This window comes from Ambystoma mexicanum, chromosome 2q (genome assembly GCF_040938575.1).
Source record: "Ambystoma mexicanum isolate Mex_15411 chromosome 2q, UKY_AmexF1_1, whole genome shotgun sequence".
Taxonomy (NCBI): Eukaryota; Metazoa; Chordata; class Amphibia; order Caudata; family Ambystomatidae; genus Ambystoma; species Ambystoma mexicanum.
The window spans coordinates 1,130,783,437-1,130,805,997 of NC_090924.1; the positions used below are offsets into that span (position 1 = coordinate 1,130,783,437).

At 44.9% G+C, this 22,561-nt stretch overlaps 1 protein-coding gene across 13 annotated transcripts in view; it reads right to left on the reverse strand.

Annotated features, from left to right (window-relative positions):
* Positions 1–22,561, reverse strand: part of HDAC9 (histone deacetylase 9) — a 497,607-nt gene that overhangs the window by 128,038 nt on the left and 347,008 nt on the right. For 8 of the 13 annotated variants that reach the window (XM_069648491.1, XM_069648488.1, XM_069648487.1 and 5 more), the window contains exons 6-7: positions 22,387–22,518; positions 9,712–9,827 (exon numbers count right to left, since the gene is read on the reverse strand). In XM_069648491.1, the coding sequence (XP_069504592.1) occupies positions 9,712–9,827; positions 22,387–22,518 (248 nt within the window). The remainder of the gene's footprint in view (positions 1–9,711; positions 9,828–22,386; positions 22,519–22,561) is intronic. The other 5 variants (XM_069648496.1, XM_069648495.1, XM_069648498.1 and 2 more) reach the window with 1 other exon arrangement.

A 22,561-nucleotide genomic window follows, 5' to 3' on the forward strand; every position in this document is an offset into this window, starting at 1 on the left:
AACCAACCGTTCCGCCAAACCCGTGATCCGATGTTAATAGCGCCGGGGGGTTTGGCGGTAGCCCAAATAGCCCCGGCGCTAATAGCGCCGAGGTTACCGCCAAACTCGTGATAAGGCACTGTACTGCTGTTCCATCAGTGCCCATGGCTTGCACTGACAATATTTCCAAACTTGGCAAAAAGCCACACATGGACCATGGATCCACTGTACCCCAACAATAGTGCCACTTTTCCAGTTTTTTTAATTACCTGCGCCACGCCCTCCTTGGTTGTTACACTGTAGGGGGTTGCCTAGAGTGGTCTTTCACCAGAAAATGCCCTAGCTCCTTGATCTAGTGAAAATGCCACGTCATGTGGGCGAGGACAAGATATCACTGCTCTTCAGCAGCATTAGATCAAGGTAATCCCTGCTCATGCACCCAAACGCCATGCCCTGTGATCTACTGCCACATTTGGGGAATTTTTCGACATATATTGTGGGGGGCCTGATCATTAGGCAACATTGCATCGGCAGCGGCCATGAAAGTGACAGTGATATGCTGAACTGGGCCAAGATTTACAGTAAAGAGTTTTTTCACCAGACTAGTGAGAGGCCTTAACCAATTGGGGGTGCACAACTCAAGCAGTGTTCCTCACTTTTGCCGAATGGCTTTTCTCCAAATTGTTTACCTCTTATTTTTTTTACCACAGATGGTAAGTATGGGTAAGGTATATAAAACAATAATAAATACAAATAAAGGGAGGGTGTACAAGGGGGGGATAATGGGGGTCTCCCCAGCCTTCTTTGGTAAAACCGTCAGGAAAAAATCCCAGGATTATTTGATGAAGTACATGTGATCTAACCAACGAACACAGCTAAAACCGACCCTAACAATAAGGTGTGTGCCAGCCATCTTTACTCCCTAAAATAAGGAAAATACTCCTTACAAAACAGTATAGGGAGTAAACATACTCCCCACAAAAAATAAGGTGCAAAAGACACGAAGGAACCACCCCTGGCTTCTACCTAGACTCCTCCTCGCGTACGTTGGAATCTGTGGTACCAGTGGAGCAGCGCTGCAGAAAGGTGCCACCCCTTGCTTCTACCTAGACTCCTCCTCTCATACGTTGGAATCTGTGGTACCAGTGAAGCAGCGCTGCAGAAAGGAGCCACCCCCTGCTTCTACCTAGACTCCTGCTCTCATACTTTGGAATCTGTGGTACCAGCGGAGCAGTAATGCAGAAAGGAGCCACCCCCGGCTTCTACCTAGACTCCTGCTCTCATAGTTTGGAATCTGTGGTACCAGCAGAGCAGTAATGCAGAAAGGTGCCACCCCCTGCTTCTACCTAGACTCCTCCTCTCGTACGTTGGAATCTGTGGTACCAGCGGAGCGGTGCTGCAGAAAGGAGCCACCCCCTGCTTCTACCTAGACTCCTCCTCGCGCACGTTGGAATGTGTGGTACCAGCGGAGCAGAGCTGCAGAAAGGCGCCACCCCCTGCTTCTACCTAGACTCCTCCTCACGTACATTGGAATCTGTGGTACCAGTGGAGCAGCGCTGCAGAAAGGTGTCACCCCCTGCTTCTACCTAGACTCCTCCTCGCGTATGTTGGAATCTGTGGTACCAGTGGAGCAGCGCTGCAGAAAGGCGCCACCCCCTGCTTCTACCTAAACTCCTCCTCGCGTACGTTGGAATCTGTGGTACCAGTGGAGCAGCGCTGCAGAAAGGAGTCACGTTCCTGCCTGTTCTGAATAGGAACTTTAGGGTAAATGGGCATCCTTAAATGTTATAAATGGGTAGGTTTAAAGTGGTATGGATCAGAAAAGAAAGTCTAAGGGCCTGATTCACAGAAGCATTTTAGAAACGGCACAATCCCATTGAAAAACTCTATGTGACTCAGGCCCTTGGAGTGGACATATATATGTATTCACCAAAATACCCTGATTTTTGCAATTCTGACAATGCTAGAAAGACCACTTTTTGTTTATTTGTTATGCATCATTTATTATGGGTCCTCCGTGCACACTCTCGTCCTTCAGACCCGCAGCAGGCTGATCGTGGCAAACTGTTGGCGCATGTGTTGTGTTTTACCATATTGTGTCTACCTTATCAATATGAGGACATATGATAGAGAATAGGGGTTTGATTTAAATGCATTGTACAATGGGGACTTCTTTTTCACTCCATAAAAATCGTTTTGCAGCCAGCTTCAAAAACTAGGGAATACAAGAGTGGCAATTCTCTCTAAATCTTACCTGGCGGCCTGGCTAAGGTCTCCTGCAGCCCGCCCCAGACAATCAGCCACTGTCTAAGAAACTGCCCACAGGGCTGCAGACACACGGACAGCTGGAAAGGACGACATGGCAAGGATCCATATTTGTCTAGCCCACAAGCACGCCATTTGTCATAGCGACTGCATATTCCCGAAGGAAAAGGCCTTCATTTGCTGCCATGAACACAAGTCCTAAACGTCCACTCACGCATGCGGACGAGCCCAAGCTGCAAATGTCACAACACCCATTATGGCACACTTGCAGGATGGAGCGGAGAGGGAATGGCATTTCGGATGACTTTCACGTTGCCAACTGGGCTTCTTAGAAATGTTGGTACACAGGAAAGAGCCCGCTAATTAAATAATAAGAGGCGCGCAGAATATTTGCACCGAATGCATCAATATTGATTAAATACCACAGAGTTGGCCACGAGTACAGTTGAGTTTGAAAATGTGTTTTTCCAAACTTGATAAACAGGCTTTATGAAAGGAATACAGTACCTCTTCCACAAATGTGTGCCCATATTGTGTTGATCGGCACTACTAATGTTATTAAACTATTCGCCCAAGAGAAGAGCAGGTTAGTATTTCATGGGAGATCGAGAAACGACCAAATGTAATATCAATTAGAATATAAATTAGAATTTCGGTACACAGTTATTAACACATGTACGACATGTGCCAAAATAATGACTCAACACATGGAAAGTGGGTTACATTTCACTAAACAGCAATGTGTTTGTTTCCTTGGTGAGCATTTTTTTAATGTTTATATATACCGGTTTAAACATACACCGCTACATCGTAGACCACTGTGTGGCATACGCCATCTTCTTACGCAGACTGCATGTAGCGTATATGGCTCCAGTACATTTAGGAGACCCTTGCCCATGCTGGTGTCACCCCCCTTTCTAGCCATTAAATTCTGATTGGGGGTACGGAATTCCAGGTGCTGCCTTGCAGGTCATCAGGTTTGATCAGTCTTTTCTAACCCTGCATGAAGAGTGATAGCGTGACTTGACGCAGAAAGGTAAATCTACGTTAGAACCGCCTATGTGCCTCATTACGAGTACGGCGGTGCGGGAAAAAAAGTGGCAATAACAGAATTATTGCCATTTTTCTTACTCTGCCATACTACGCGTTTGGCCCTGGAGTGGGGGGTTTACCTCCAGCATCATGCTAAAGGTAAATCCTCCCACATTCGTCTGAAAAATCTCACAAATCATCGGAATTTCTGTGGCGGTAATTCTGCCGACATCCCCAAAGGCATCATATGGACTCCAAATGAATGGGGACTAACACTGCCACCACCACTCATAATCCAGCAGTAAATCCACCAGACTAAGTGGAGGTAACAGTAATTCTGTTAGGCGCTATTCCGGCAGATTTACCGCTGGAATACCACCCAACTCGAAATGAGGCCCATGTATTTGGTTTTGTGAGAAAATCACGTTTCCTTGTGCTTTTACCAACAACCAAGCCTCTCTGAATGTAGTTAGGCCATCATGTGCATGTACCAGACTTTCATTCTTTCACCACCAGCTTAGTGCTCTCTATTTGACTTCTCCTGTGGTCTGCAAAGATTAATTAGTATTTCCCTGAACAAGGGATGGAAATTCCAAAGCCTGCAACATCCTGCCTTCATTCAGTTTTTTCACGTCATATATTTCCCTTACTGGAATTATGTTAAACATTCTTGTATTAACTTCCAAAAAAAGTGGGTTGCTGCTAAGACGTTCTAGTTCAGAAATGTGATGAGGTAAATTGTTTAACACGCTAGGCCAGATCATGAAGTATTTTAATTCCTGGGTAAATTTGACTCTAGCACAACCCTTTGTTTCACTGCTCTTATATCTCACACATTTACATTTGCAGGGGTGGTTTCACATTAGAAACGCACAAGCCGCCAATCACCCCGACATGGATAATGTGTGGGAGAAGAGTCATGGAGGCCTTGCCGGAGCCCTAGGCCAGAGCAAATGCCGGTGTCAACCTTCCCCTTCTTTCCCTGTATCTTTTGCTTCCATTTCTTCAATCATAAGAAAAAAAAGAAAGGGAGACGAAGAGGAGGAAAGGAAGACATCTTGAGGCTGACAACAGAGACAATAAGTGATAGAACGCAAGATAAAAGAAAGAAATGTGCCACTAAGAAGGCAGGAGAAACGAATTTGGATGGCAATGAGGCAGATATGGTTAAAAATAGGACCATGCTCAAACATCACAAACTGTTCCCACTGCCATACGTGAACACTGCTGTAAACATACACCAATCAAATACAGGCACTTTTAGTGTAAAATCAGCTCTATGGGAAAAAACTTCATGTGATCGAAAATGGTGCTAATTATAAGAAACTCATGGGGTAACAATAAAGAAAGAAATAAGTCATCACAGTTCAAGTGTGTTTATTAAACTGTGTAGGTAGGTTGGAAAAACACCTAATCTAAACCTAAATCTAAGAAGGGAGCAAACTACAACCATCAAATATTAATAAGGCAGTCCTAGTGGCGCCTTGTCAAATAAAAGGGCCTATACTAAATCAAATATTGCCAATACTTACAATTAATACAAAAAGAGTTTGGGATATTGTTCACAAGGAAGAACCAAGTGTTCACAAATGATGAGTCAGGATGTGGCAGTCGAGGGTCTCCCTTCCCCCCCGATTTGAGCATGGGATAAAGCGGGACTCCTGAGCGTAGCACACTATTGAGCTTTCTCAGCACAAGACTACAGTTCCGTTCTCAGGTATCAGGCATTTTGGTGGTTAAGTCGGTTTTCCATAAAAAGTCTCTTGCCTCTGAGGGCCGATAGGTTCAAAACAATTTAAAAAACGTTTATTTCTGTATCTATGATGGGGGATGGCTTTTCACCCCTGGGTCCCCCTCTTCCGAGCTCAGATCCCTCTTGAAAAGCAGCCTCCCTCCGTCTGGTTCACTACAGCTCTTAATCTCACAGTTTCATCTATTTCGTTATGTCGGTTGATGGTTTTAACCTCTGGATTCCCCTCTTCCATGCTCAGACCCCTCTCGAATGTCCGCCTCCCTCGGTTGGGTTCACTCCGGCTTTTATTTGCAGGATTTCACCTGCTGCATTCAAGAGTCATTGGGTGATGGCTGTTCACTCTTGGATTCCCCTCTTCCAGGATCAAACCCTTCTCAAATGTTAGCCTCCCTCCGTCGGGTTCACTACAGTTTTATTCTAGATTTCTCCTTTCACAGTCATGAAAAAAGGGCTTTTTAAACAATACACTGTGGGCATCCCTCCATCGGGTTCACTCTTGTCAGCACACTGTTCATTGGGGCATCATGCTTCGCCCCTCTTTGTCATCATCCCTTAGTTCCTTCTCCTTTCTCACTATGCAGGATTAATCTCCCTTAGCTTTTCAATTACGTGTCGGTCAAAGTCTTTCGACTGTACAGGGGGTATTGCTAGACCCCTGTATGACCACTTTGACCTTTTCCTTGCAGCTCTCCCAGGGCCTTCTGGTATCAGTAGTTTCAACAAATGGCGGATCAACCAGAGTCTCTCAAATAAGCACCCACGTGGTGCCGGACCCCTCTGCAGCTGGTTTTCCCCTAACGTGATAATAGTTCTTTGAACTTTCCTTCATTTGCCATTGGCAACTTTCGTTCAACACAGTTCGATTTCTTATCTGTTCTCCCCTCGACTCACTGGCTGTGATGAACCGCTTGGCGTTTCTGGTCTCTGGAGTCAAGGACTGTACCACGGTAGCAAGTGTCTCTCCCTGCCCTGGTTATCAGTGTAGGAGGACTCTGTGCGTCGTTGACATCTGCTGTAACACACGCTGGCTATTGTTAACAGTCTTAGGTTTCCTTTCTGGGAGCCTTCACGGGTCTGGGTTGGAAGGGGCAAGGACACGTCTCTCCTTCGGTTCTCGCCACCTTTCTCCTCCTATTGAACTGCCGCTCTGGGATAGCTGTCTCATCGTGCAGCCTGCCTTGCTCGTAGTGTGTTCTTGTGCTCCACCTTTTATCCCTGTGAGGAAGGGAAAGGGCCATCAGGTGTGTGTGACCTTTATGTTGGGACATGTCAGGTAAACAGCTCTGGTGTTAGTCTGTTGTCTTTTTTGGTGTGCAAAAGTGTTTGTGTTGGAAAAGTGGGGTAGAGTTTCTGAGTATCCTACGTGGTAGGATGGGGAAAAGGTGCAATAAGGGGATACCACGTCTCACCTGTCGGTGTCCCAATTCCACTCCCTGCGTACCCCCCATCGGGTTATCCTCCCGCACTCGTCCACCCCCATTAACTGGATCCAATAGCGATGGCTGTGTCCTGGCCACCTGGATGACAGATCGACAGGGATTAGTAAGTGAGACACCTTCAGGTTTCTCACATAATCCAAAGACAAGGTATGTGCAAAATGGCCCCGTTACCTGTGCAGTGTGTATGAGCCCACCTTCTACCTGTAGCAATCCTATTTAGACTTTCACCCTTTCGTAAGGAGTTGGAATATTCAAGATGCAACTTCAAAGGTCTTGATTATCTCCCTCAAAAGTATTTAAAGCAGGAAAGAAGAATTTTCTGGGAGAAGATTGGAGAGGGACAGCCAAGGGTCACCATAATGGACAGAGTGAAAGGTTAAGATGTGTTCCTTGAACTCGGAACCATGCCTCAGCACCTACTGTGCCTTCAGTAAATGTATTGTGCTTGGTTTCTTTAGTTTCCATATCACTCTCCTGAAAAACTGTTCCAGTGACTGATTGTTGATGACAACTTTAGTCACACTCGCAGTTGTATTCTTTGACGAATCCGAGGATGTTTTCCCTTCTCCCTTATGGGGAGAACTTTTGCATGGGGCCAGTATGGTGCATCCACAGTACTGTAGTCCCCCTGAGCAAGGGGGTGAACCAGGAACAAGAGGATCAGGGACTATGGGAACGAAGAATATTTGGAACCTGCAAAAGTATTCACGAGTAGCCAAAATTGAAAAATAAATGTGGTCTGGATTGCATTCAGATTTCTACCAAAGCCACAGGAGTGAACAAGGAAAAACCCCTCACCTGCAACCCGGGTTCCCCATGCCATTTCCAACACACCTTAATTTTCAACCCCATCCCTTTTAAGGTAATCACAATGTGGTTGTATTGCGCTGCAAAGTACTCAGTCAGAAAGCTGTACTAAATGGCAGATTACTTATGCATCACAGTATTACGCTTGTACCAAATCACCAGAGTATTTATCTGGACTTGAAAGAGCCTTGCTGGGCTGTATGGCATTTGTTGCCCAGTGCGGAGTATGTACATCTCGGGCTTGGCAAAAATGTGGGGAATTGTCTGCACTTTTTAGGTAATCCCAGTCCTGGACTCTTCAGCCTCTGTTTCTTTACTTTGTAGTTGGTATATAAGTATTGCTAATGTTTAAACATAACTAGATTTTCAACTTTGTTATGCCTATGACACATCATAAAACAGCCCATTAGTTTGACTTGGAGTGGGCAATAAATGATGATAATTGCCTGCCTTTCAATGATAGTACATTAAGAGGATTAACATAATTTACACTGTTTATTTCCTTGTATTAGTAAACAAATACGATGCATTGGACTATTAATGCCCATTGGCCTCGCTCCCCCTTGCCACCCAAATCTATCCCCTGCACCTGCCACTTCCCTTCCATCTCTGTATAGCTCCATGCCTTGCTCTCTACCCTAGATTTTCACCACACCACCTCAATTTAACACACCCAGCACTACCTGATCTCTCGCCTTCCCACTTGCCCTTACCAGCTAGCCCTGCTACCCCATATGGTGAGGGCTACTTGCCCTGTTTTCTCCCGGTAAGGCTTCAATCCCACCATTCTCTTTCAGACTGGAACACTCTGCATCCTCTTGGCTCTGATTTTCCACCCATCTAACCAGGGACGTCATTTGGGGGTCGCCAGGGGTCGCAACTGCGACCTCTGTGGTGTCCCTTGCGACCTCTGTGGTGTCCCTTGCGACCTCTACTAAAAAAAAAAATATATATATTTTTTTTTTTTTTTTTTTTTTAAGTTATGCAAGCTCCTGGGCTGTGGCTCTTTACTTCTGGGGTGGCTGGCTTTCTTGTTCAGGCCCCTTAAAAAAAAAGACTTGAGGCACTTGTTCTTATTTTTCTTCTAACACTTTCAGCACTGACCCTAAATAAGAAAGAATAGGTATACCAAATAATGTGTCTTTCTGGAATTCTATACAGTAATTGCTGGCCTCATTAAATGTTTATTTCAGGCACACTTCAGGGGGTGAGTCACTGATTTAGTCTGTTCTTAAACGCCTCACTAAGCCTAAGCCGTTCATCCTTCTGAGGTCGATAAATGAGTACCAACACAGGTTGGGTGATATTGGGTGTATATTTTTTCTATATAAAGCGCTTAATGATGTGTTATTATATAGCACTTACGCTTATCATTTGGTCATGGACGTCTGCTTGCATACACAGTCATTTGGTAATACGGGCCAATAAACACTGAACTTAATGATACATATGGCGATCCATTCTTGTATGAATGTACATCATATAGTGATATCATAACTATATTTTTCATAGTATAAAATGCTATGTGATGCCACTTCCTGTTTTTTCAACGGGTGAAATGTTGTGTACCATCGCTACCCGCTATATCACTTTGGGGCGGGGTCTAATGACATCACTTCCTGTGATGTCATCAGAGGGTCAAGGGTCGGGTGATGTCACTTCCGCTACCCCTGGCATTTTGGTGAAATGACGTCCCTGCATCTAACCCTCTGCTCCCCCACCCCCACGAACCTTAACCAGCCTGCATGACTAAGCCCACCCACTGCCTGGTTTCTCTCCCTGGGTTCACTTCTTCCCAGCCCTGCAGTTCAAAACAGATGGGTAAGCCTCACAAGGCTTGGGATGCGGGTACACAACTGCAATCATTGTTCACCTTCTCGGCCTCATGACTGGCGGAGCCAAACTGAAAATTCAAAGCAGGCACCTAATAAAGCTTGCTAGTGATGTGGCTAAAACAGAGCTGATGCTAGAAACCAGAACCCCAAGGTCAAAAACAAGAGCTTGGTAACGGAACTGAAACAGCAGCACCAGCTGGCAATCTGCAAGACCATGTACCGATTAAATGCAGAGATCTTCCAAATACCTTCCATTACATGCAAGGGAATAACACTAATGCTTTATGATAGTTCTTAGTCTCCTTTCCAAGGAAACGGAGTCATAAGGCAAACTGTAATTGCCTGGATCTGTTTGAGGGGAGCCATTGTTCTGTAGATCCTCCTTAGTGAATGGAAACCTATTCATTAATAAGTTGCATTCATCTCTGACACTGCCCGTCTCCTGTTTCCATCCACACGCACAAGCAAGCCCATCGGGAGTGGCTCTTGGACTCGACTGTGGAGGCGAGTGGAGGGCATGAGATCTGAGAACTTGGACTCTACTCTGGAGGCAAGTGCATGAGACCTGCGAAGGCCCGCCCGATGCAATGATCTGACTTACCTCCACATGCGAGTTCGATGGCTGAGCAGAACTTTCATTCTCCGTCCCGATCCCACTTGGACCATTGTTCGGTGAGCTGGGGCCTGATCCTGGAGAACTGCTGCTGACGGAAGACTCTAAAAATGCAAATTGATATAGAAGGGAGAAGTCATTACTATGAGTCTAGCAGGAGGCTGAACAGCACAGTCAATGCCACCTTTATAGGGAGAGCGTTGTTGTTCTTTCCACTCGTGCCGTGGCATGCTTTGATGCAATGCACAGAAACATATCGAACGGATGCAAAATCATGTCTGGTAAAGGGGCAGCATGACCAGGAAGACTGTGCACGGTCAAAGTTAGGAGTCATGCATTGGAATATGAAATTATTACTTAATTAGCCATTCTGTGACACATTCTTTCCATTTAGAAACTCATGACAAAAATACAATGGGGGTCATCATGATCCTGGCGGTAGCCGTGCTGGTAAATACTGGAGTCATGAATTTACCAGCACCCGGCAATGGGGACTTACCAGGGCATTACAGCCCCGGCGGACCCGGTAAATCCCCATTGCCGGGTGCCGGTATTTATTACTCCCCATTCCCATTTGAGTCCCATTGGACTCAATGGGAATGGGGAAGCCAGATGCACCGGCACAAATAATGAATGGTGCTGGTGCATCCGTTGAGGTCTGCTCGCGGGTGCCGGTCCGCCCGCCAGATCAGAACTGGCAGGTGGAAAGGCACCCACTCGCAGAACTCGTAGTTTGCCGGTCCGGTAACAACGGTGCCGGTAGCTTACCGGCACCGTTGTTACCTGACCGGCAAACCTGTAATGAGGCCCAATCTGTTATTGATTTACTATGACCGCTTTACATTTTCTGATGTATACTTCTCAGAGCTATAGGATTTTTCTGTCTTCCCGTGCCACGAGTGTGTCCCACAGCTTGCCCACTCCCCGGCAGCCACTGCCTCGCCGCCTGTCTATGTGAGAGATACTCTAGTTCAATGTCTAATTCAGGGACAGAGCCAGCCCCAAAATGTTGGGGAGAAGGTGGGGCTGGATTGCAGTTTTGAAAGCTAGTATGGAGTCGGGCCATTACACTAGTGTGCTGTGCAAGCCCCCACCCTCTTCCTTTGAATCATTGGATGCATCTTGCACTCATTAGAGGCATGAATGATCTAAAAGAGTTCCAGAGTTAAGCCTTCAGCTTCGTCACATGGAGAGGGGTGTAGTGATATTTCCTGGGCAGGCTTTTGTCCTCTGCCACCATACGTTTGCTGCAGCTACAGTAAATACACTGCTCTCCTAGGTGAGATGCTTGACAGGCTATTGCTGTAGCACCCTTTGCAATCGGAGCCACGGGATGGGTGTCACAGCAGTGTGATACCTTCTACCTCAAAGTGGGAGGGAGTGTGCGCTCCCAAGCCTGGTCATGGTTAGCCCATGGTCTAATTATCTGTCTCTGTGTGTTTGTCTTTCAGGCCATTAATTGCCTGCCTATCAACTCTCTTATATGTCAATCTTCCACTATGCCTTTCTTTCCAGAGAGCAAAGCTTCCAATAAATGGTTCAATCAAGACGAGGCCAACGTGAAAACTCTAGCCGGACGCTGAGTGGCATTTGAGGGAAACCCGTGAAATATACAAAGCTCTATGTAAGATCAAGATGGCGGGTACCTCAGAGCTGTAGGAGGGGAGAAGCAGCCATACTGTTGTCTGGGAGGATAGTTCAGCGGCAACGTGCTCGCCTTGGAAGCAAGACGACATGGAGCAACACAGGTTTGATCCCCAGCACCGCGCTAAGAAACCTCTGGGTATTAAGCGTATTATGAATAACCTATCATATCATAACACGTCCTATGAATGCTGTATGCCCTTACTCTGGTGCCAGGGTGGTGGACCATGGAATTCATGATCAAGTGCAATGAGATTGTAACAGAGGGCTACAGCATTTTCTCTGCCAGCTATTTTTCCTCTGCTTTTTGGGGTGCTGTAAAGTGAGGTGAGATAGATCCGTGTTTCCCTCTACAGCCCCCTTAATAGTGTCCTATGGGGACAGTGCAGTGGGTGGAAATTCGATGCAAGGGGGCCCACATAACATTATTGACAGGTAGCTTTAAACTGTTAACTGGCCTCCAGCTGAGGGACGATTTAGACAGCACAAGTTTCACTCGTGTTGTCCAACAGGTGTTACACAGATCCCCTCGATGGACTATATCCCCATAATGAATGGCTACCCATCCATAATTCAACAGGCTCTTTATCTCTTTGAGGCATCCGATCAAAGCCACAACTCACAGTGCTTCACCTCAAAATCACCAAGCCAGAGGCGCTAAATATACTCCATGAACCTCAATAGGCAGTAGAGGGCCACCCCAACCTAGCGTGAAGAGCCAGGTTTGAGGGTGTTTGTGGAAGCCCCCAAAGCTGTTTTAAAAACATATCTTCAATTGTGGTCGCTAGATTGCATTTCCATTGCCCCATACCTCAGCGTCAAAACTACATGCTTGTCTGGCCTGTGCTTTGAACACTTTCAAGGACTGTTTAACTGCTCATCCCAATTGTTCCCGTGCACACTTTAAAAGTGCAGAAGAATTCTTAATTCAAATTATATTTGATTTGGAGTCTTGGTCCTGCTAGGAACCTCTATTGTTAAATTGAATACCTGAATAATCATAACAAGGTACTTCCTCAATGTTAACGTCATTGATCACTAAAAAATATATATATATATATATATTTGGTTATTTAGAACGTTCTTAATACCAAGAGGTTTTCAAGTGCGGACCCGGGGATCGAACCTGTGTTGCTCTGCTTTGTATTGCTTCCAAGGCGAGCATGTTGCCCGGGCCTGTTATTCCCCTTATTCTTCCAGAGCACACAATTGCTTTTGTTCCCAAATAATTTCTTTTGAGGCCTTTCGCAGTACACAAGTCTGCAAATAACAACAGCTGCCTTTTTAAACGGGAGGGCGTTTCTGACACAAAAGTGGCCTCTTCAGCAAACAATAAAACACCAGTAGCAAAACCATTTAAAGCAGGTACCTCCACTGGTAAATTTGTATACATATGTATGTTCCTAAATTTTGTATTATGGGACATAAAATAATGGCACTGCTTGAAGAATTGCATGCCCCGAGCATTGTAAACTCTCCTCAAAAGGTCATATAACCCATGTCCCTCGCCCAATAGTACACCAGCTCCACATTGGGCGCCTTTCTATGCAGAAATGCTCCATCTCCAAATTCATCCTTCATATATTTATTTATATTGCTTCGCATGCTTTCCCCTCCCCAACTGGCTGGGTTTCATCTGATGATCAGACGTGAAGTCTACAATCCCATGTCCTTGCATAGTATGATCCCAAGCATTTCTCAGCCGTACAGTGTCTTGTCTATCATTCACTGCAACATCCCCCCTCTCCGCCACCTACCATCTGAAACCACACACATTCCCAGGGGCAGTATTCAAGTTCACTCTTCAGAAACACTCCTTGCACTGGAAGGTGCCCCTGCGGCCCCCATAGTTGTATCATCACTCCCTCCTGATCCCTAACCCAACACGTTCACCTGAACTTGTATGTCAATATTATGCATTTCATTAGACTAAGTCCATCTTTGCGGTCCCTTCTTCATATTACAAGTCCCCTCTCCTATAAAACCCTGTTGATGTTATCACTGCTGTTTCCAGTTCCTAAAGAGCACTGTTCATTGTAAGGTTCTGACCACCAAGATGACCCTGGGCACTAAGCCTATATGTGCAAAATACATAATGCAGCTATATATCACTCACTTTAGTATTGATCTTTATTTACATACGAGTGTTTCTAGATATGAAACGTGTCGGGGTGCATGTATATTGCAATTCATCAATAAGTCTGAAAACATGTATGTTAAGAGGAGACTCGTTTGAGACATGCTCTTCGCTGAAAGGAACAGCTTGGTTGGTTCTGACGTAGAATAGCATGGCAATAATTACACCCACATTTCCAAAGCAAGGTGATGGTGATTGCTTGACAAATTAAAAAGGGGGAAAGGCGAGGAACGCAGCCAGTGGCAGACTGGAACGTAAATCCACACGTTCAATGTAACATATAATATCAGAAATACTCGCCATGGTTCGAAATATAGAGAAATACATTACTAGATGGCAAACACTTTTGGTTGTAGTAAAAGGGAACAAAGGCATTCTTGAATTTGGCACTATATAGTCCGTTATTGGGGTGAAATGTAATGCAACAGGAAAGCAAAACATAATTTACTTGAAATCATAACAATTTTATTACAATGTATGTAGGAAAAATGGAAAATAATTAACAGTCTTTCTCGTAAATATACTTTAATCCGCAATGCATTAATTTATGTGTACTTTTGTACACTTTACACAAATCGGAGCAGCTGAAGAGAGTTAGTGAGTGCACTTCTATAAATGCGATATCCTTGAGCTTTTTATTAAGAATGTTTAGTTTGACCTTTTTTGCGGTGCCGTAATATGCCGCTCAGTAAAATAATTTCAACTACACCACGTTCCAGGGTTCACAGGGGTGCCACACATGTGTATGGGATAGCTCTGTACCTGACTAGGCAGTCCAACCATGTGTGTTGCCACCCCACATTAAACTTTTATTTAAAAAATGGAGCCACCTGGGGAAGGGCCTCGGGTGGCTGGAATAGTGGGCCGAGAATGTATATTCGCGCCCGCTGTTTGAGCCACCTGATTGGCTAATGGCCCGTCCCCCGATGCGAAAAGAGCAATTCCTTTCCAAAGTGCTTTACATTAATGGTTTGCAATTACCGAGTAGGATAGGATCAAGGTGCAGGAGGGAGTACATACCAGTGAGTACATGAAGTGGTGACATCACAGGCTAATAATACTTTGCATACATTATTTACAATTATGTATGTCGCTACACCATGGAGGTGAAGCCAGAGGGTGGGGTGTGAGGCCACTATAGGTCACCGGTTACCATATCCTGAATAGGATGTGTTATTGAGAGTGAACATAACGGCATGCATGTTGGCTATGTTCATAATATAAGGGGTGCGGCGCTCTAGCGGTAGGGAGCGAGGAGGATTACGAGGGGGACTGGGAACAGGCAGGATGGATTGAGCAGGAGTTGAAGTCTCAGGATGTGACGTGGAGAGTAGATGGAGACCGGGTTTGGCTGCTAGGGGAGAGTAGATATGATATGAAAGATTATTTATAACACGCTTAATACCCAGAGGTTTCTAAGCACGGACCCGGGGATCGAACCTGTGGTGCTCCGTGTCATCTTGCTTCCAAGGCGAGAATGTTGCCCCTGAGCTATCCTCCCGAAAGTAGACTCTGATTAGGAGGAGCTAGCACTGCATGGAGACACATCCAACGTAAAAGTGATGCGAGAGGAGTGTGGGAGGTGTAGAAACTGTGAGTTTCAAAGTTAAAAATATAGTTGAAGGGAACAATATAGCAGAGAAGAATGCAGAGGAGAAGGCTAGATCAGTAATCAAGATGGCAGAGGACAGGAGTGGAGAACAAGAGTGGAGAACAAGGTTTCAGATGGGCGATAGGTGAAGTGGGGACAGCTCTTTGGCATCTTGAGTAGGTTTATCCTGGTAGCTGGACAGTATCCGTAATGTTTTGTGGAAGCCCTACTCTGCTCTCAATTGAAACCCCAGGTTTGGAGGAGGGCAGGAAAAGTGAAAGAGAAGAAGGAATTTGTGGGCTTTTGAGAGCTGGGAGGTAGATGACTTTGGCAGAGACAGTTCGATGTGTGGGGGGAATGTTCACAGGTAAACGGGTAAATCACAGGATGGATAAGATTTAGGTTTTGTCAAGTGATAGGCAGCATGAGAAGACGAAGAAAGATCGGTTGGCAGAGACGGAGAAAGGAAAAAGAGGGGCAGATAACCGGCCAACTGGGAGGTGATGGGAACACAGGTGCCAATGTCCCATTAGATGGAAAATGATAAGTAGGGTATGTTCCAGTCAAGGACAGATGACAACATTCAGAAGGCCAGGGAGGGCAGCAGGGTGTTCGACAGTGTCAAATGGTGCCATGGAATCAATGAGGATGAGAACTGAGGAGAGTTTAAAGTATAGAGCATTAAAGAAACCAGTGACTCATTTTCAAGGCATGACCACTGTGAAAATAAAATTGGAAGTGTATTGGTCTTCAGAGAGGTATGGTATTTTGTCATTAACATTTGTAAAATTGCCTGACACGTGATTTGCCCTTTACTGTGATACGATTGGCTGCAAGCTACGTGAAGCAAGCTCATCCTCTTTGTTGACGGCCATAGTCCTCTGCCAATTGCAGAAGAAATACAACGTCTGAGCTGTGCCAGAGTTCTCGAAATGTTGTTTTCAGTCTGTGTTTTGTACAGCGTGCGCCCAAGTATTTTCTATAGCAATTCATGAATTTCCTGTTTCATTGGCCATTTATAAAAAAAAAACGTGTCTATAGTATTTATGTGTTGGTGGATTCTATTTTTTGAAAGCAGCTCAGATTTTTTTAGTGTCTCAATGGTGTAACAAAATATATTAGAAAGTGCCACGTACATATGTTGTTGGTTAACATGAAACTGCACTCTGTTCACAATCACAAATTGTTCTTTACATTTGTGAAGGAACACAGGAATGCAGGACTTAATTCAGAAATTGAGGGGTGCCTATGTCTTCTTTGCGTGCCATGCTTGGCATTTCGAAGGCGGTCCTCCTAAGGTGCACTGCATAGCTGCAGGATCCTGCCCAGTCAGAGCCACCGCTTTTCTTAAGAAATGTTAATGCTGTTATCTCAAACCGAGACAAGCATTTCCAATGAGAAAGGAAGAGTGATGTGTCCGAATGTCACTCCCAAGTACAGTAGAACTGATCAATCGCATTCACTGCACGGTCGACCATACCAAAACACAAGCACAAGCAGACAAGAAGCTGTTCCCTTAAAATCACATCTCAATCTATGGAACTCACTGCCACGCTTCTTCACCCTCACAATAGATCTGGGAGCCAGGCAAGGCTCGGAACGGCTTGAGTCAAATGATTGACTCTAGATCAACTCAAGCTTTGAGCTAGTGCCTGCCCAAAATGCGGACTGAGCATCACCCGCATATAAAATAAACATTTCTAAAAATAAGAAAGAATACAAAGTCCCCCAAGACTCCATTCAGGTGAACATGTCATGCTTCATGTGCTAAGCAACCTGTCCTTCACAGCGTTGTGTTGGATTTTGGGTGTTCTCTGCTGGTCTATCCATGTTCCATGGCCTGCATCCCACCAGAATCAGCTCTTCACTCCCTTCCCTTTGCTAAAAGCACAAACCAGTGACTTCTGTTTGTACGTATTTTACATTGTATTACACGAACAGTCGGGCACATGTGCTCCCGCTGGAGCCTTACAAATATCTTCTGAACATGTTTCTTGTTTTGACAGAGCATTGCAAAGGGCGAGAAAATGTGTATAGGGCCACAGCAGTAAAGGGGGGCATGGGTGGGACACTCTTCTCTATTAAGACATTTTAATGGTGGGTGATTAGTAGTGGGAGGCCCATTTGCTGTCCGGTCTAATGGCTATTAGGTGGCTTAAAATGCATTTTCTTCAGTCTATGTCAAAGACTTGATAAATTAGTGTTTTTTTCAGGCTCACATTACATTGGATGCTGCTGCTGTAAAATTATGTTCCGAATAAGGGAAGCAAAGCTGTATAGTGAAGCTCTTTTTGATGGACATGTTTCTATAATGATACATTTATTTTCACGTGAGTTAATTATGTAATTTGCATGCCTTTCAATGCATTTTTAATAAAGTATAATTAAAGTGCATATAAGTATCAAGTTTAATCGGACTGGGTCTAGTCTGTAAGTATTGGGAGTCTCTAAAGTGATTACATTTGCAGTTTATGCAATTAAAGAAATCCTCACTCCTGGTTTGTTACAGTGTTTGACCATATATAAGTGACCTTTCATGCATCGCACAACGTTATTTGTCTCTTGGCTTACTAACAGCAGCTTCCTATGAAATACTTTTTCAGGATGCTCTTGAGTGTGAAAGACTGATGACACTCCTTGGAATGTATTTCCTTGTGACCTCACTTCTGCTGAGGTGAATACCTCTTCAAATTAAGGGGCCTGCATATTTTTGACCACGCAAGGGCTCTGAAATTCTCGGTCCGGCCCTGGGGAGAAATCAAAGCCATCACTGCACCGCACTCATAATAGTGCTACAGTTCTGCTATTTGTAGGGATGCCATGTGTCACTAATATCACACAAGAAAGGTGGATGGGGGAAGATGAGTGCAAATGCCCCCAAACGGGGAACTCCGGGCGGCTTCTGCTGCAACCCAACATGTAACGTGTCCTGTGAAACCATTTTATTACGTTGGTCGCCCCATTTCATGAGCACACCATCAGGGACGTCAAGTGGGGGTCGCCACTGGAAGCAACTCCTACCAGGGTCAGTCCCTTTGGTACCCCCGGCCCTGCCTCTGTGACCCCAGGTCGCAGAATCAATGCCAATGATCACTGGCCCCCCCACTCAGTTGTCAAAAAGTGATTTATTTCAGCCCAGTATGTTTTGCTTTGTGAAATACATGTTGGCCTGAAATAAATCACTCTGGTTTTGACACGCAGGCTTCAGCACCTCATGCTAGATTGAGATGTGCAGGTATTCGTCTATGTGCATAAATAGTCTGAAAGGTGGCCACAGTATCACAGAACAGGGCACATTCTAAGTGATTATACTGCCATGTCTGGTGGCATTTCCGCCTTTGCAGTTTTGCTAGGTTTGACTTTTAATGTGATACTTAATTGTGAAATGCGCAAACCGCTTCCATCAATGTACTCTTGTATATTTTAGAAATAACCTTTGTATAAAGGGTGTAAAAGGGGATGGAGATGGCTAAGTGAAATAAGTGCTTGCTGTTAGTATCTGATTTCATGCTACAGTCACTGGTTTGAATTCTGACTAAACCTTTCAACTATCCTATGTTGATATATTAAAAAGCTGTAAGCCGGATACCCGTAAGGTATTTTATGTACAATGCTAACCCATGGTTTGGGGGAAACAACCGATTGGAATATCCTTGCTGTATCCAATCCATTTCTATAGAGGTCTATTTACAAGTGTGAGGTTAATATAGCATGTGGTTCAGTGCTTTGCCAATCGGTTTAATTAAACACAAACAACTCTGTCTACGCTTGACAGACTACAATGCAGGAACTGTGGCATGGCACTCAGTGGCTCACTGCCCAAAATGCCACTAATAATCAAAATCCATTCGCGAGACAAGCCCCTTCGCAAAAAAGCTCAAGACAAATATTCCAGCTACCTTAAAGACTACATAGTTAATTATACTATTCAATACAGTAACAGAAATACACCATTTTGCGGGTATAGTATTCGTTTTATGTGTAAAAAAAAATGCACAAGTTAAAAGATCAATATTCAAGGTATAGTCAAAATTAAATCAACACTGAAAGAAAAACAGTACGAGTTCATTCAAGAGAATCTGTCCTAATGCTAACTAAAGTCTCCTAACAGTGAGCACATGATTTTTACAAAACGTAGATAACAAAATTCAACTTTCTGCAATATCGTTCCTGCGATGTCATTAGGATCAAAGTTCACATAATAATGCCCGTGACTTCACCTGGTGCATGATTGTCGCTTTCACTGCTCCTGCATTTCGGTGAATTGACGTCTCTGCATGCCATGCACATCTTTGACATGCATTTCCATCTTCACTTTCCTTCTCCCTTTCAGAGTGCAACACCATGATGGCACTATTCCTACCTTGGGCCTCATTACAAGGTTGCCGGTCTGGTAACAACGGTACCGGTAAGCTTGCCAGTACCGTTGTTACCGGACCGGCAAACTATGAGTTCTGCTCGTGGGTGCCATCCCGCCCGCCAGTTCTGACCTGGCGGGCGGACTGGCACACGCGAGCAGACCTCGACGGATGCACCGGCACCGTTCATGAATGGTGTCGGTGCATCCGGCCTCTCCATTCCCAATGAGTCCAATGGGACTCAAATGGGGAGTAATAATTGCCGGCACCCGGCAATGGGAATTTACCGGGTCCGCCGGGGCTATAATGCCCCGGTAAGTGCCCACTGCCAAGTGCCGGTAAATTCATGACTCCGGCATTTACCAGCATGGCTACTGCCAAACTCATAATGAGGCCCCTTGTCTTCTAATGTCCAATTGCTTCTCATAGCTCAGATTGCAGACTGTGCTTTGGATAACCTGTTCTTTTCGCAATATGCCTATGCTATCCCATGCCACTGTGCTCCCTTGTGTTGTTTTGCTCAGTGGTATATGCTGCCTTTTGCTACCTTGCACTTATTAGAGTCGACCTTTGTTTTTATTTCTTCCACTCCTTATCGTAGTCCTCTTTAGAACCGAAACTGTCTATTGGGTTAGAAAGCAGACACAGAATGTTGCAAGTGTTCGCACAGGGATCTTTCAAATATCACGCTGTGAAGTATTACTGCGTATTTTCACACAAACACTTCATTTTAAGCAGTGTGTGGCAGACACCGCCATCTGTGTGGAATGGAGTGTGGGAGCTACCATATTCTGTCATGAGTTGCAGATTCTAATTAATGCGTGGTGGTGAGCACTGCGTTCGAAAGATATGCAATCTCAGGTTTTCAATCTACTTCCTGCAAAGGGCATTGAATCACAAAGTAAACCAGGTTGTTGTTTAAAGTTTGGAATGTTGACAGGACCAGGATATCTGCTTGTTGAATTCAGAAAAAATGTGTCTGCCCTTTTTTTGTTGCGGCCTAACTTTTTTCACATCATCCATAGCAACACACTGCAAGCTTGTTAACAATGACTTAAAAGAGGTGACTAGCACACAGGCTCTTAGGGGTGTGTCTTTATATCTCAGTAGAAAAGTTCACAGAGCAGTTTACAATAATCCCAAGTTGTCCCGTGCTAGATGTGAAATTATCAACCACTTCTGGCTTTTAAGATCATGTCATAATGCATTCCAGTACTTGGAGGCATGGAGTGATAATGTGAAAAACCACACGGACTGTTCAAAAATGCAAAATCAAATTAAAAAACAATCTAAGACTGTATATTAGGTTTTTCTGTCAGCTGTTTCCTCACCATCTGCTTTTCTCTTGTGGTGTTCAGTGAGATAAGTGGGGAGTGGTTTAATGTCTTTAATAGGTTTTGTGAGCGCTTCAATTTTATACTCCGCAGTTATGTTGTGCTACTTCAGATGCAGATTACAGAATTTACTGCAAACAATGTCCATGTTAACGGTACTCAGTCATTTTACCGAAAATAGGGTTAAGGGTACTCACTAATTTTACCAAAAATAAATCTGCGTGGTAAGCTTTACCAAAAACCAAAATACCGAAAAATGGTAGTGGGGTAAAGGGTTAAAATAGGAGGTCATGGGGTTGGGGTTAAAAGGATAGAAAAACGGGGGGATTGGGAGGAAAAATCTATTCGGTATTTTTTTGGTATTTTGACTTTGGTGAAATTCACCACTCTGAATTTACATTCGGTGAAATCAAATACAGGCCATTTTAAGGTGTCCACGGCATATATGGTGGTGCATGGAAATATGGGACGTTCAAAATAAGAGTACTCAATGAAAACACTAAGCAAATGTGTGTGGACACCCCCAACAAGCATGGTGTGATCGTTTGGAACACCCGTTTACGATGTCATCTAAGTCCTCCCACAACATTGGCAGCTGGCTTCACTTCTGTCCACCAGCCTCTCAAAACTTAAATCATCTAACTTCTATGAAGTCGAGACGAATCCATTCAATATTTACAGGTCCATTATCTGCCATGCTTGGCGTTAGGTTCTCAGAGCCAAACCAGTCACCTTGGCCCAGACCCAGGAATTCTCTGGCCCTCTCACCTCTATCTGGCGCATCCAATCCTCTGGCCTTCAGGAAACGACTCAAGGCGCATGCCTTCAAAGCTGCTGCTCCCCTAACAGCAAGTACTCTTCCATAGATCAGCCCAGCAGACGTCAAGCGGAAACATCTCAAAAAAGAGCCAACTACAACACGCGCCAGTAGCTCAAAACCCCACGGCCACGTGCATATAATCATTACAACAATAAATGGAACTGTGCTTAAGGTTTCTGCTGCTGAGCACATGGCCAGCATGTCATGTGTGAGCCCCACCCATTACAGGACTGGACGGCCACCTCTGCTAGAATTGCTGGGGTCACAGTAGTGCTGTTTCTTCAGGGGCACTAAAGAGGTTAAGGCACACCCTCTATCGCATGTCAATATAGCAGATATTCTTCTGCCACCAGACCCCTGATGTCTGCTGGTCTACTACTGCCACCCTACGACTCAGAATTCCAATCTCAATAGCTACATGCCCCCCAAAACACAATGAAGCATCATTACTCTGTCTGACCTCCACCAAGCCCTACTCATTCCATGTCCATACAATGCCTGGAGCACTATCTCTTCTTTGCCCCCAGTAATTTACCATGCACCATCCTGCAAGCATCCTTATGCTACATGCGACCCACTCCCGGGACATCGCCACCGTGATGCATAGCGTGACCTTTCCCCGCGTCTACACTAAAAAGGACTTGTAGATAGCGGGAGTGGTGACACGGGGTCATGCGTTTCCTTTTCACGGCAGGACCGAAGCATGTCACTTCTACGCTACGTTAAAGACGAAGAAAACCTCTAGCAGTCGCTGGACAATCCCTCCGGCCCTCAATTACCTGTCACCTCAAACATTCGCTTCTTGTAAGAACTGACCACACTTCCATCCTTCCTCCTGAGTAAGGGGCTGCTTCTCCTTTCTGCCACTTTCTGTTTTAACCTGGAACGCACCTTCAGGTTGGGCTCCGAGGCTGGGGAATTAAAACAAAAAAATAATATATATAACATATGACA